Below are 13,544 nucleotides of genomic sequence, written 5' to 3'. Positions count from 1 at the left end.
TTGGCAGAGCTGTTAAAATCACTTTCAGACTGTGCATGTCTTCAGTACACAAGCAGTTCAGTTGATTGGTGTTTGGACCATACAATCTCTGAAGTCTTGCTTATTTACCAAGCAGCACACAGAGTTTTCCTCATCACTTGCTTTTACAAGATATGTCTTTGCAGTTGTACAGAATTAATTTTCAGTATTAATTAACCTAAGTTAATTTTTGTGATGATCATCACAAAAATTACCCAGTACTAATTGATAAATGCTCCAGCAATTCCAGATCACTGCTCCACACTGTGCATCTTAAATCCCAACAGATATCAAACAGGTGCAAAGAATCCCAGTTCACAAAGCAGCAAAAACCACCATAGGAAGAGGTTACTTAAATATTCTGAAGTGAAAAAAGAGGTTATAAAATCTGTCACCTTATCCTCTCTCTAGTTTCTGGTTTCTGTGGTTTTTGATACTTGCCAAGCATTCCACCGTGACTCCAGGGCTTGCACCAAGTGGTTTTCCACCCCAGTACAAAGATCCCTTTGATTCTGAAATCAGATTTTAACACATTAGTAATAGAGATTTAGATCAGATTAAGAGCCACAAAGTAAGACAGAAGGGAGGGTTGCATGCTCAAGGAGCAAACTTGGGTGCTTCCTCCAGACATTTACTTCAGTATCCTTTTATGAATGTAAATTTAAGAATTTGAAAACTAAATTAGAAATTTTTAATTAATCAATCTGAGTATCTAATTACAATTTAAATAACCACAAATTACTACTTTACTTTCCCTTACTACTGTAATGATGCAAAACACATCTAATTTCTCCAAAAGCTTAAGAGCTAATTTTGTGCCAACTAAATTTCAGGTGCCAGGAGATCAAGAATAGAAGAACTGCATAATTAATCTTTCTTCCTAGACCATGCAAAGAGAAGAATCTTTGGAAAACTCAAAAAAGAACCCCAAATTTTCACACTTGGAAAGAGCTTTAGTATAACTTACCAGCCATGGAGAAAATATGATATGATATTAAAAAATGAGACAAAATGGGGTAGTAGTTGACCTGGCTATGTAAAACCAGGAATTAGTAGCAGAAATTCACTTAGTACTCTTTTTTTCCTGATAAATATGTGATCCTCAGATAAAAGACTGAGAATATCTACTTGTATTTTTGTAATATTTTCATTTTATTATTAATATATGTAATATCTTAAAATACTTTAAATTTCCTGTAATCAAATCAGCTGTGAAACTACACTATTTCCAAGAGATGGCAGCACCAACCTGTAGAACACATTACAATATTTTAAAATCAGTATTCATTAATAAGCATTAAACATGGAAGAGCTGCCCATTCTGTATCTGAAACTCCCTTTTAAAAGGAAACAAATCATCTTCCATGTGTGTGGAACTTGGTTTCAGACTCTGTTAGATCCTGGGAATCAAGATTTGTCTTAAGTGCCAGGCAGCGTCACCATAAAATCTCATTTTTATCAAAAAGTGCAATCCATTAAACTGCTTTCTGAAAGTTCTGATACAGCTTTCAAATTCTGGAAATTCTGTGAAACTTCAAGTGCCCTGGTTCCCACTATCACAGAAGCATTCTAAAGGCAGAAGCTCTGGTTCACGTGGGTCATGCTAAACAGGAGAAAAACTTCTTGTAGCTGTGAAATACAAAGCTGTGTTTCCTGTCAGGTACATACAGGCAACGTGTGTATTTGTAATTGTAATATGGGACAGTTATAAAGATGAATTCTACTAATAACTGAGGAAAGTAAAGCATGGAAGAAGGCCTTTGAACCTATCCTTTGTTCCCAATTAACCTTTATAAGTCTTAAGTTAATTTAGGAGCATTTGAATTAAAGCTTTAAGGATGTTGCTTTTTTGCTTTTTGACAGGAACTTTCTGCTTGTAGTTAAGCCTTAAAGAGTTTTGCAATAATAACCTTTTGAAGTATAATTTTAGAATATTGCTTGTAGTAAGGATCTTTGAGACTCTAGCTTTAGAATAAATAAAAAGGAAATGTGCTTATCTCACACCTTAACAAAACAGTGAAAAGCAGCTTGAGAAAGGAAGATGAACACCAACTTAAGGATTAATAGTTTCAACCAAGGGAAGCTGGACATCACTGTTATGAGATTTATAGTCCTTGCAATCAAAAGGTGGATCCACATCTGGAATCTGGACCTCACCAGCTGGGAAATTTCTTCCTTCTTTCGGAAACCGGGCCACCACCATCTGGGGATACTCCTTTTCTGGGATACATCCTGAGAAAAACTAAATCACAATAGTGTATAGAATTGTGACGTAAAAATTTGGAATAGAAACTGCTGATGAGTAAAAATTAGGAATAGAAACTGCTGAGAAAGCTGATGAGTACTGCTATAAATACCTGTAAGCCTCAACTACGGGTGTGCAGTTGGAGGGAAAACTTCCCCCACTGTACCCAGAGCTGTATTGCTCATACTTTACCATATTAATTAATAAATTGATTGCTGCTGGAATATTGGCCTAGTCAAGCTTCTCATTTATAACATACTCTGCAATTTTGGTCCTATCCTTACCCAGATTCTAGCAACTGTTCTTGGCACTGAGCTTCACAGATCTCAAACTTACAGTTCCTGGTGTCTCATTAGAGACCTTGGTGTTCCCGTTGTCATCCTGGCTTTGTTCTTTCCAGTGCTGCAGAGCAAATCTAGGGAAACAAAGACCACAGTTCAGTTTTGTGTTGCAGTCTCAGAGGACCCACGCAGTTCACAGTCCCAAGGCCATTCCCTTTGCTTACCTTTCCTTCTCAGTCAAAACAATTTCTGCTTTTACCTTTATTGCCTCTGGTCCATCAGGTCTTTCATAAGCTACAGCTACACTGACTCTCCTCATGAGGAGCAGAAGAGCAAACAGATTTGCCACAAAAGGATGGATCTGCCCCCTCAGACCACTGACATCCTGCTCTTGAGAGCAGGACAGCTCATCACTCACCCTTTTCCCCGAGTGGGAGATGCAGAGTGCTCGTGCCTCAGGTTTAGAGGTGTCTGTGTCCCTCTCCTCATTTTGCCATCTCCTCGTGGTGATCCTGGAAGCACTTGACACCTCAGGCTTTTCACTCACTGCCTCTTCACTGCTGCAACCTCAGCCTCCCCTCTGGACACCAGAATTACTGTGACAATCACTTGAACATATTTATGTATATGATTCTTCCTCTCTACTTCACACTCATAATTTTACACCTTACCCATTCTTTTTGGTACATTTTATTGTCCAAGCCCATCCCTCCACCACCATTCTGCTGCCACAATCTAAGTCATCCTTTCAAAAGCAGTGGCATTTTAAAAGTGCTAGAACTAAAACAAGCTTACGAAATCCAGCATGATAACAGTATTCTTAAACTGGAAAGCTTAATCCTTAGGATGATTTGAAGAGAAAAATCCAACATCATTAGGATTAGATCAATCAGTAGCTAAGTGCAGGTCAACTACAAAGCACAACCACAACACTCCAGAATGCTGAACAGTGAGTGGGTGGCTAAATTATAGTAAACAAATGTAAACTAATCTTCTGAGATTCCATGGCTGGTTGGAATAGCCCAAAATTAATAATTTCAATTATTAATTGTGACCCACAAGGAATTATGAGAGAGCAACTGATGACAGGACAGTACATTTTTGTTCCACCTACTTACTAAATTAATTATGCCAAAGAGAACCTTGGGGAATGTGGTGAATTGAGCGTAGTGACTTGTTTCTGTTACTGCTGTGCATTTAGCAAATTAGATCCAAATATGTATCACTTTATCAGAAACAAAATACAAACTTTGGTCAATTACATTAAAGCCTCACTGCATGTACCACTGAAATCTTTTTGTAGTCTTCTTCCACAACCAACCAAACAAAAAAAAAAAATCAAAATGGTTTAATGTAATTTATTTGAAATGCTTCCAGAAAAGTTTAAGGCCATTAATAAAAAAAGTCAAAACACACATTCCTTCTTTCTTCTCTACCTGAACACCTTACATGCTTTTTGTTCTTTTTCAACATTTTTGCTTAACAACTTCCCTATGCCTTTCCTTTTGCACATTTTTCCTTTCATCTTCACTCATTCAGCTCTAAAAATGAAGCAGTTGAAATAAATTACAAAGCCTGAAACAGAAAAGAAAATTGCTTTTTTTTTAAAAACTATAAATACAGAAATATGTTCTATAGGGTAAAAATGCCATTTTTTAAAAAATAAAAATACCTTGTTTTATATTGTTTATCATCTTGTCACACTGATTTCTGTAATGCACATCAGTATATATATATGTAAGTTAACTAGTAAATTTTATGTAAACTTGTAGAACACAAGAAAAATATTTTTGGCAATAACTTATTTTCTACTTTTGTTGTTACAAGTACTTTGCACAGGTTATCTTGTGTAATACCAAGAATCATTTAAAATTTGTAATATATCATTTTCATAGCTTGCCATACAGCACTGGCATTATTTCTTACAGTAAGAAATAAAATACTACCCAGGGATTCCTGAAAAATCACAGGATGATCACTACGTGTTTTAGACTGCATTTAAGTGACTCATCTGCTTCTCATCATAATGAGTAGGTTAAATCAGCCACCAGAAAACACAGTTACATTTCCAATTACAGTATGAAATGAAATGCAACAAAAACTTTTAAAACAAAACTTGAGGAAAGTAAAAAGGATGTAATACATCCTAAAGGACAAAAAATTCCCTTTTTGTTTAAACTCTCTCTACATAATCCCACAGGGTATATATGTAGAACATCATTTGTATAAAATCATCACTTAGTTTTAAAAACCAACTACATGTAATTGTAAACAGATATTTACAGAAAATTAAATGTTTTAACATTAGTGGTGCTTAAAACCAACAGTGGAGGTCAGTGGAGTGCAAAATGCTGAAGAGGGCCTATTCACAAGCAAAGCTCCTTTCCATTCTTATTCTGTTTGGGATAAGATAGATATATATATATATATATATATATATATATATATATATATATGTATGTATATATGTGGCACTGAAAGCAAATTACCAGCTTATTTACAAACATCCAGTATTCTCAGCATTTCATTTAATTCAGTGCTGGCTGTAAAGGTTTGGTTGTGGTTTTTTCAGTTTATTATTTTTAGCATTACATTCTTTGAAAAATAAACCATCTTACTAGGCTGACCATTTGAAATGTCCAGATTTTAGTAAGTTTGGCTGCTGGATCTTAGGACAGTGCTTCATTTTGAAAAATAAATTCCTAAAGAGTCCCTGGTTTCATGGCCCGCTGTTTGTAGTTCTTGCTGATTTAATATCACAGGAGTTTGGATAGCTTATTGCAAGATAGTTTTTGTTCCAAGAAACTACTTTTTCTTTCCATACCTTTAAGAAAACTTATTATCTTGAAATTCCATATTAAGTCCACATCTTCAGTTGCCCCCTTTAAAGGGCAAATAAAGTACTTAAAAATTAGGGAAAGGTTGTTTATGTAATGCATATATAAACAGTAGTTTAGAGATTCTGTTTACAGCAGGACATTGAGAATAACTGGTCAAGTACCTCTTTCATCCACTTTGGGTGTTTATGGAATATAATCACAGGACACGAGTTGCAAGAGATTCCAGCTTATACAGATGGGCAGTTACAGTACGACACTCACAGGTACAAATACAAGAACTGCATTGACATTGTCACAAAAAACATTCTAAAAGTGCTTCTCCGATCGGTTCCACGAATGGAATGCAAATACTGTACAGGTAAGAGACAGCCTCTCTTCCAGGAGCTGTAAGTTTTTGTCAAACATTGGTTTCTATTTGCTTTTGGCTGTCCCAGGAGTTCGTCTGCTCCATGCGCTCGCAGTCGGCGCCGAGCTCGCTGGTGTCCATGCTGCAGTCAGACTCGCAGTCCGACTGCTCCATGCGCTCCGGGGCCTCTGCCCGGGGGCACCCAGGGACCCGCGCCTCCGCCGTGCCCGCCGCCAACTTCTCCTTGGCCTGCCGGATGCAGTTCAGCCACTGCTGCTTGTTGAAGGAGTCATTGGCTTGGAGAGAGTGAGTCTGGCTTTGGGATCCATTTTTGAAGCTGACTCGAAAGAAGTTTTTGACTGAAAGAAACAATATATATCAAACCCTGAATGATTTGGCTGAATGGATTTTATAATCAAAGAGTATATTTAAGTAACAAAATCTGCACAATTTTTGCTTTAAGGTCAGACAAGACCATATGAGACCAAGAAAAGAGTCTGGGTATCTTCTTGTTTCTGGGAGAAGACCACAGAACACTACAACTAGTTACTTCTAGTAACTTCATATTACTGGATTAAATAATTTTGGTTCTGTCATGCATGAGCTATCCATAAAGCTTAAAGTCAATCAGCAAGATTAAGGCTTCTCCCACACTTTAATGCCTTTCCTCCCACCTTCCTTCTCCTCTCCTTTCCAGAACCTTAACTGAATGCAGCGTCCTTCTGCCAGCCAAAGACTGCCTCATCTCTTCCTTTCACTTTGCTAATAGAGTGGATACATACAAAAACCCCTTGAAGTTTTGACCAGATGAAATTTAAAGGACCCTTGTAATAGAAAAAGTGTCTTCTATAATGTACTTAACTGGAAGGACATAAACATGAATAGCTGCAGTCTTGACCCTGAGTACTACAGTATCTGCCAGCTTCAAGAGTTATTGAATAGCAAACAGTGTCTCCAGTACAAGGAAAGGCAAAACAGCTCAAGATTTCAAAATATACTTGCTTATAACTTCACCTTGCAAAGTTTGCAAAACCACAAAACTTTGCAGTTTTGCCCCTACAGTCTGTATGTTCTCCCCTTCTCAATTCAGTACAGGAGCAGGCGTGTGGAGAAATTCTATTATCAACATAGGGAGCTTTGAGGAAGAATTGAAAAGAAACAACTTAGAACGTAATAAACTAGTCTGAAACAAAATTCAATATGTTGGATGGGGATAACATTAATTTTAGAGAGACTATTCCCATGTCCCATTGGCTGGTATCTCCCAGTTGTGCTGAGCCCACAAGAGCAAGCCGAGGCAGCTGTTGCGTACTTCTCTCGTTGTTGCTGAAGGCCCCGCGCAGGGAGCCGCCCAGGCGCACCTCTCCGTCCTGCAGGTCCTCCAGCAGCAGCTCCCGCACGGGCATGGGCTGCCGGTACAGCTGGTAGCACAGCTGCTCGTTGTGGGTCACGGCGCGAGTGATCACCAGCACCTCCTCAAACAGGAACACGTGCAGCTTCTGTTCAAAGATGCACAGGTAGTACAGTTATTCCTTTCTTGAAACGTCATTAAACCAAATGGAAGGAGTAAAGTTTGCCAGAAAGATGAAAATTGCCAGTTTCTTCCTGGTAGTTTGGTACTGAGCTACCTGCCTGACCTTCATCAGGTGAGCCAGGAAACAGCACCTGTTCCACCTTTCCCTCTCAGCTGTGGGGTGAAACAGGACCCTTCCACTGTATGCAGAACCATGCTCCATAGAAGCAGTTCCAGAGCTGAAAAAATGCACTCCTTACTTTGTTACTTTCTAAAACAAATTTCCCCAAAGTTTTATCTACTTCCATAGGTGTCATACTTCCATTCGTGTCAGTAAATAGAAAAGATCATTTTTCATTGTTTGTCCATTCAAAAGTTCTATTTAACATTGAGGGGAAAAAAGCTAGGAAAGACTGAGTTCTCTTCTACTATTATAATCTTTCCCCCTTTTTAACTGAAAGCTCAGATTGTGAAACTTATCAGTAGTGCAGTATCCCTGTAGTGCAGTATCCAGAAACTGGAATTCAAAGTACCAAATTTCTCTAGTCAATAAATTAACCTTGATCTCAACGAAGAATCAAGTAAAGCATTTTGAATAACCACAGCCTTTGACAAATGTAATGTCTGTTGGTACATTTTGTGTGTACTTTATAGACATCTTAGATATCTTTTAAAGTTATTTATGACAAAATAGCTCCTTACCACTCCCCTGTTGTTCTTCAGTTCCCCATGACAACACACAGCACGTGAATTATCAATCAATGAATCCCTCTGGCCTTCTTCAAGATAAATAAGTCTCTCTTTGTAATACTGGCATTCAGATTCACCAGTCTTTATGTTGATTTCAGCCACAATGCCCTGAATTATATTTATCTGCAGAAACACAATGAAAACACATGAATTTTAATAAAACATCCAATATTCAGCTGTTCATTTAAACATTTGTGGTTTTTTATATTTTATATAGTTTCTCTTAATTCACTAATAAGCTAGAACTGCTATAATCTCCTAAAAAAACCCCAAACCCAACAGTAACTCACAGCTTCTTCCAGATGCTGTTGATCTGGATGATCATTTGGTGTGTGTCTTAAAATTTCTCTGAGCAGCAGAGGGTATTTCACCAAACGGCTTCTGGGGATGTCAAGGAAGTTCCACAGGTCCAGTTTGCGGCTGAAGGGAGACTCCAAGCAGCGCTGCAGGAAATCCTGCACTCTGTGGTCTTGCTTCTTGTGGTCCAATAAAGCTTTGGCTGCTACTTGATTGCTGCAGTAGCTGTCATAGGAGTTCAGGCATGGCAGCTGAGGAAAGAATAAATTATTCTGTAGCTGAACAAAAGCACAATTTCCTGCACTGAAATGTTCAGGTGATTCAGGACATCAGAATTCCTGCTGAGACTCCTTTAGCTGGAGATTTATCCACAGATAAATCCACAGATATCCACTCAGATCCTACAGATTCCTACAGATCTGTTACTATTGAAAAATATTAAAAAGATAAATTACTTAACACTGAACACTATTTAGTGCACAGAAAAATAGAACACAGAAGCCTGGCTCTAATTATGAATGGAGGTAAAAGTCTAGGAATGAGTACTCCCAAACCTGGCCTTTTTCAGATCAGCAAATTTCTACAATCAAGCTTCTACATTGCCCACAGGAACCTTGACCAAACTAAGATGACAAAACCGTATATATATATAAAAATCTGAAAAAAACCCTTGACTGTTGATTAGAGCATTATTGCTGTATTAACACCCAAAACCGCAAAATCTTTTAAGAAAGGAAATTATAATTGAATATATTTGAATCAAGAGAAGTTCACTGATGTTCAACACACATCAGAAAATATATTTTAAATTACATAATGCAAAGATTATTTTGACATTTACAAATTATTTATCATTAACTATTTGCATTATATATATTATATAATGCTTCCCTTGTTGCCTATAGGTCACACTTTCACATAGAGCTGCTAAATATCATTACTTAATTCCTTAAAATTTCGAGCCTTTTTTCCCCTGCTAAATTTCATTACTTACATTTACTTAAAAGCATACTTCTCACATATCTAAAACCAAAAATAACTCTTTCTGATAACAATGAACAATTTTATCAACAAAACTAACAAAAGTTATTTTCAGTATTTATGCTGTTGGATGCTAGTGAACATGAACCTATCTACTTTATCTTTTATGAGGCAGCAACATCTCTCTTGTATCCCTGTTTGACTTTCCAAGGAAACCAGAACAGAAACAGGAGCAGATTCTCAAAGGACCTACATAAGAAAAACTCTAGTCTGACTCTTGATTTTTATTTAAAGTATATTAAATAGTGCTCAACTCTGGAACAGCAAAACCTTTAAAACCAATATCCCAGTCTAAATCTTTTCATGGAAAATCCCTGAAAAGAGAAAATATTCTAATGTCTCCCTAAATAGTTGCCTTAACTTTTAAAAGTATTTTGAGAATATCTTTTTGACATGTTATAGAAAGGAAATTGTCTGAGAAAAACTACATTACTTAAGTCCCAAAATTAGTTATAAACTCTGCCTTACCCAACCCACAAGGATGTGGCCAACATGATCTGTTGATCCATCGGGTTTCCTGACTTCTTGAAGTCGCCTAAGAAGATCTGAGAGTGAATAGAACAAAAGAAGAGAAGCCTCACTTTAATAAACCTGACTTTAAATGTATCTGCTGTAATTATGCAGCCAAAGCCTATTAGAGTTTTACCTTCATGCAGAGGAATTAGAGAGTCCAGTGTTCCAAAAATTTGGTTCAGCTCTTGCTCAGTCATTATGGAAAGCTTAAGCATTGGGTCATGATAAGCCTGAAAAGAAAAACAAACATTTGCGGTTTGTTGGTTGCAAAATTCATTATAGAATTTAGTGGTGTCTGTAAGTTTCATAACCATATATTAAATTATCAATTTCCTACTAAAAAAAAAAGGCAGCACACTTAAGTGTTTCAGAAAGAATGGGAAGACTGAAATACGTTTTGGATTTTTTCCTCTTTTACTGTCTTAGCAATTATAAAAAACAAAGATTGTTTTAAATGTGTTATGAACCAATTAGTATTCTTTGTTGTGGTTTGGTTTTTGGTTTTGTTTTTTAAACAGACCTTTTTTGCCAACTTCAGATCTTCTATCAGGTCTTCTTCTCCCTGGGAAAGTTCAAAGATAGCCTGTAAAAACAGACACAAATATTAGAAAGTATCTTTATTTAATCTATGCTCCACTTCCTGGGTTGATGTTATATTTTGAACAGCTGTCTTAACACCATGTAACAGCATTTCTCTGCTAAATCTACAGAAATAAAGTAAGGCCTTATTCCATAACTACAGAATTAAGTGCATTGTTTTTAAAACAGTTATACCAGAATGTTCATTAAAAACTTATTTCAAATAGACAAAGATTTTTTTCCAAAGGGATGTGTTCCCAGATGGAGGAAACTACCTTCATTTTTGTGGTGTTTTGACTTTGCCACTTATACAATTGCTTGCATATAGGAGTTTGTTGTGTTCCATTTTAGCACAAGCAGTGGCAGAAGTTACAGGGGATTCTGCCAAGTAGGAGACAGATCTTTCTTAAAGCATTTCATGGTACTGAGCACTTTTATTTTGGTACCAGTTCATTTTTTTTGTTACAAAGGCTGAGCTCTAGATAACTGTTGGCTGATGTTAGTTACTCCTCTTAAAGCACATTTCAGACTTTAAAGCTGGCAGATTAAAAATAACACCACCCTAATTCACTGGTTTATCAAAGCCCCATTGTTATTAACTTTTTACCTCCTTAAACTGGGGTACAGGAAGAGTTAAGGACATTTTGGGCTAGAATTCCTTGCTTTACAGTCAAAGCTTTCAACCAGTATAAATCATGGAAGGCCATCCCCAGCTGGAGCAGATTTCTGGGGCTCAGGAACCCCATTCCTGCCAGGTTTGCCCTAGTGCAGCTCATGGGCAGCAGGTCAGCTGTCCCAGCAAAGCACAAGATGGGATCAAACACAGAGCAGAACCCTCCTGCTGAACCTGCAGGGACACAGCTCACTTATTTGGGTTGTACCCAGAATCCTGGCTTTGCCCCCACACAGCAGTGACTGCTATACACTGTGCAAACAGTTTCTACAGTTAAGCTTTCAGTAAGCTGCCTTTGAAGTTCTCAATTACAAATTTATTTCCTATGAATTCCTGTACAATGTTAAAATTTGCACAAGAAATGCTTGACACTATTGTTGTTTGATTTATGACTCAGTCCTCGAAATACTTTCAGGGAGATTGTTACAAGCTTTGTTGATACAGCTAGAAATTTCTTTAGAAAATAACAATACCTTGATTCTGAAGGAGGTCTGCCTTGACTATAATATGGACTATTCAGACTTTGTCTTGTCTGACACATTAAAACCCCTGGCATGCTTTTGTTTTGCTTTAGAAGACACATCTTTTGATCAGTGTGTCATCTGTCTAGCACTGGAGCCTTCCTCAAGGACAGCCTTTCCCAAAAGGGAAATGATGGTGCATGTTTGTGTGCCTGCATCACCTGATGAACACCTGTTCCTGGCACAGCATGCTCACCTCACATTAACTGGATGACAAAATGAAACACCAAAATATCCACCATGACTAGAGCAAGTGTCAGACAGAACATGTACACACATGCAGCCAGCCACGAGACATCTCAGTGCCTTTGGTTTGTTAAGGAAATGCAATGAGCTGGATTGCACAAAGAATACATTAATCTAACACAGCTTGGGTCATCATAAAGACTAGAGGTGGAATTCTGCTTCTGGAGCAGGTGGTGACACATTTGAACTTCTTCAAGTGCTGCCCCAATGCCTGGGAGCATTCCCAACTCTACACTTTAAAGGCAACTTTTGAACATGAAATTTATGGTTAATAAAACACATCCATATCTATATCTGTACCTCTTGCCTCTTGATTTCCTTGGATGTAAGCACATGATTGACACAGACATCGAAGGTCTCGCTCCAGAGTTTGCTGTCCCTCCTCTTGGTGTTGGCAGGGGGCCCATTGCGGGACCACGGCCGCGGGCTGAACAGCTCGGGGCGGCTCTCGCTGCGGAAGCTGATGGAGCGCTGCGGAGAGACAAGGGGGCTTGTGTCACACAGCTTCAGCTCACACCCTCACTCTGCTCCTTTCTAAGGTTCAGTACAACAAACAAATGTTCTCTGATCTGTTTTTCCTTTGAACTTCATAGCAACACTTAGTACCAGGAACTCAAGAGAAATTATTTCAATACATTCTCGTGAAAGGGCAGGGCCTCCATTCCTGCAGTGAATTCTGTCCGTGTCCTGTCCTCAACATCTACAAAACTTCTGCAATGCATTCCCATACAACAGGCACCAAGAGTGTACTACAGGCACAGTGCAGAATGGTGCAGCACACTAAACTAACAGAACTGATCAAATACAGAGTTTCAATTCAGTGAACAGACAGGAATTTCACTTCTGCTTCACCAAAAACTTAGAATTAATGCAAATATTAGACACTCTACCACTGTGTACCAGCACCTCTGTATCTACTATGTGGTCTGGTCCTAAACTTCAAAAAAGCCAATTTCAATTTTAAGGGAGACTTAAGAGTTCTAATTGCCTGTAAACTCTTAGAAGGATTCCAGGCTAAGGATGGATACTTTATGCTCTTACTATTCTATTTTGAAAAGGTTGGGGTTTTTTGCTTCATTAAAATGCAAGGCTTCTTTTTGAGGTCATACCTCTGAAATGCTTAAACTATCTCACATAGTTGAAATGCTCTACATTGTTATTGTTATTTAAAACCTACCTTGCATAACAAAATCATCTTTCAATTGCCTTGGGTAAGAATATTTAAAACAGAATAAATTCTCTCAATTTCCAAGTTGAAAGCAGCATATACAAAGGACAATATTTTAAATTCTTTTCTTAAGATAAGAGCCCATGAAATGCAAACAGAGCCTATAAATACTATGTTTTTACCATATCAGAAGACATGATATAAATAAAAAGCCTGTTCTTTAACAGAAGCCATTCTGTTGTACTTGGAATTGACAAAGACCTGAACAATAACCACACACACTCCCCCATCCAAAACTTTCCAAGTCAGGTGCTAGTCTTCCTTCAAGGGTTAAGAAGTACAGAAACACATATGAAATTACATGCTTAATTTGACTTGTTATAATGAGGAATCATGGAGCAAACTCAAATTCAGCAGTATTTTGGGAAAAGTGACCTTTCACATGCACTGACAGAATGTTCCTCCCTGCTGAAGGAGAACACTCCATTCAATTCTCCACAGCCCTAAATTGTC

General features: G+C 37.8%; 1 protein-coding gene across 1 annotated transcript in view; it reads right to left on the bottom strand.

The window, feature by feature from the left end:
• Positions 1–3,888: 3,888 nt before the first annotated feature.
• The window catches only part of ARHGEF3 (Rho guanine nucleotide exchange factor 3), a 107,392-nt gene continuing 97,736 nt past the window's right edge, over positions 3,889–13,544 (bottom strand). The window contains 8 exon segments of the mRNA XM_066558261.1: positions 3,889–6,089; positions 7,043–7,229; positions 7,946–8,116; positions 8,284–8,541; positions 9,800–9,876; positions 9,978–10,074; positions 10,365–10,427; positions 12,164–12,334. Of these exon segments, the coding sequence (XP_066414358.1) occupies positions 5,782–6,089; positions 7,043–7,229; positions 7,946–8,116; positions 8,284–8,541; positions 9,800–9,876; positions 9,978–10,074; positions 10,365–10,427; positions 12,164–12,334 (1,332 nt within the window). The 3' untranslated portion in view covers positions 3,889–5,781.

Source organism: Molothrus aeneus, chromosome 12, assembly GCF_037042795.1.
Source record: "Molothrus aeneus isolate 106 chromosome 12, BPBGC_Maene_1.0, whole genome shotgun sequence".
Classification (NCBI taxonomy): domain Eukaryota; kingdom Metazoa; phylum Chordata; class Aves; order Passeriformes; family Icteridae; genus Molothrus; species Molothrus aeneus.
Note: the sequence above shows the minus strand (reverse complement) of the source record. Positions and strands in the feature narration are given on the sequence as shown.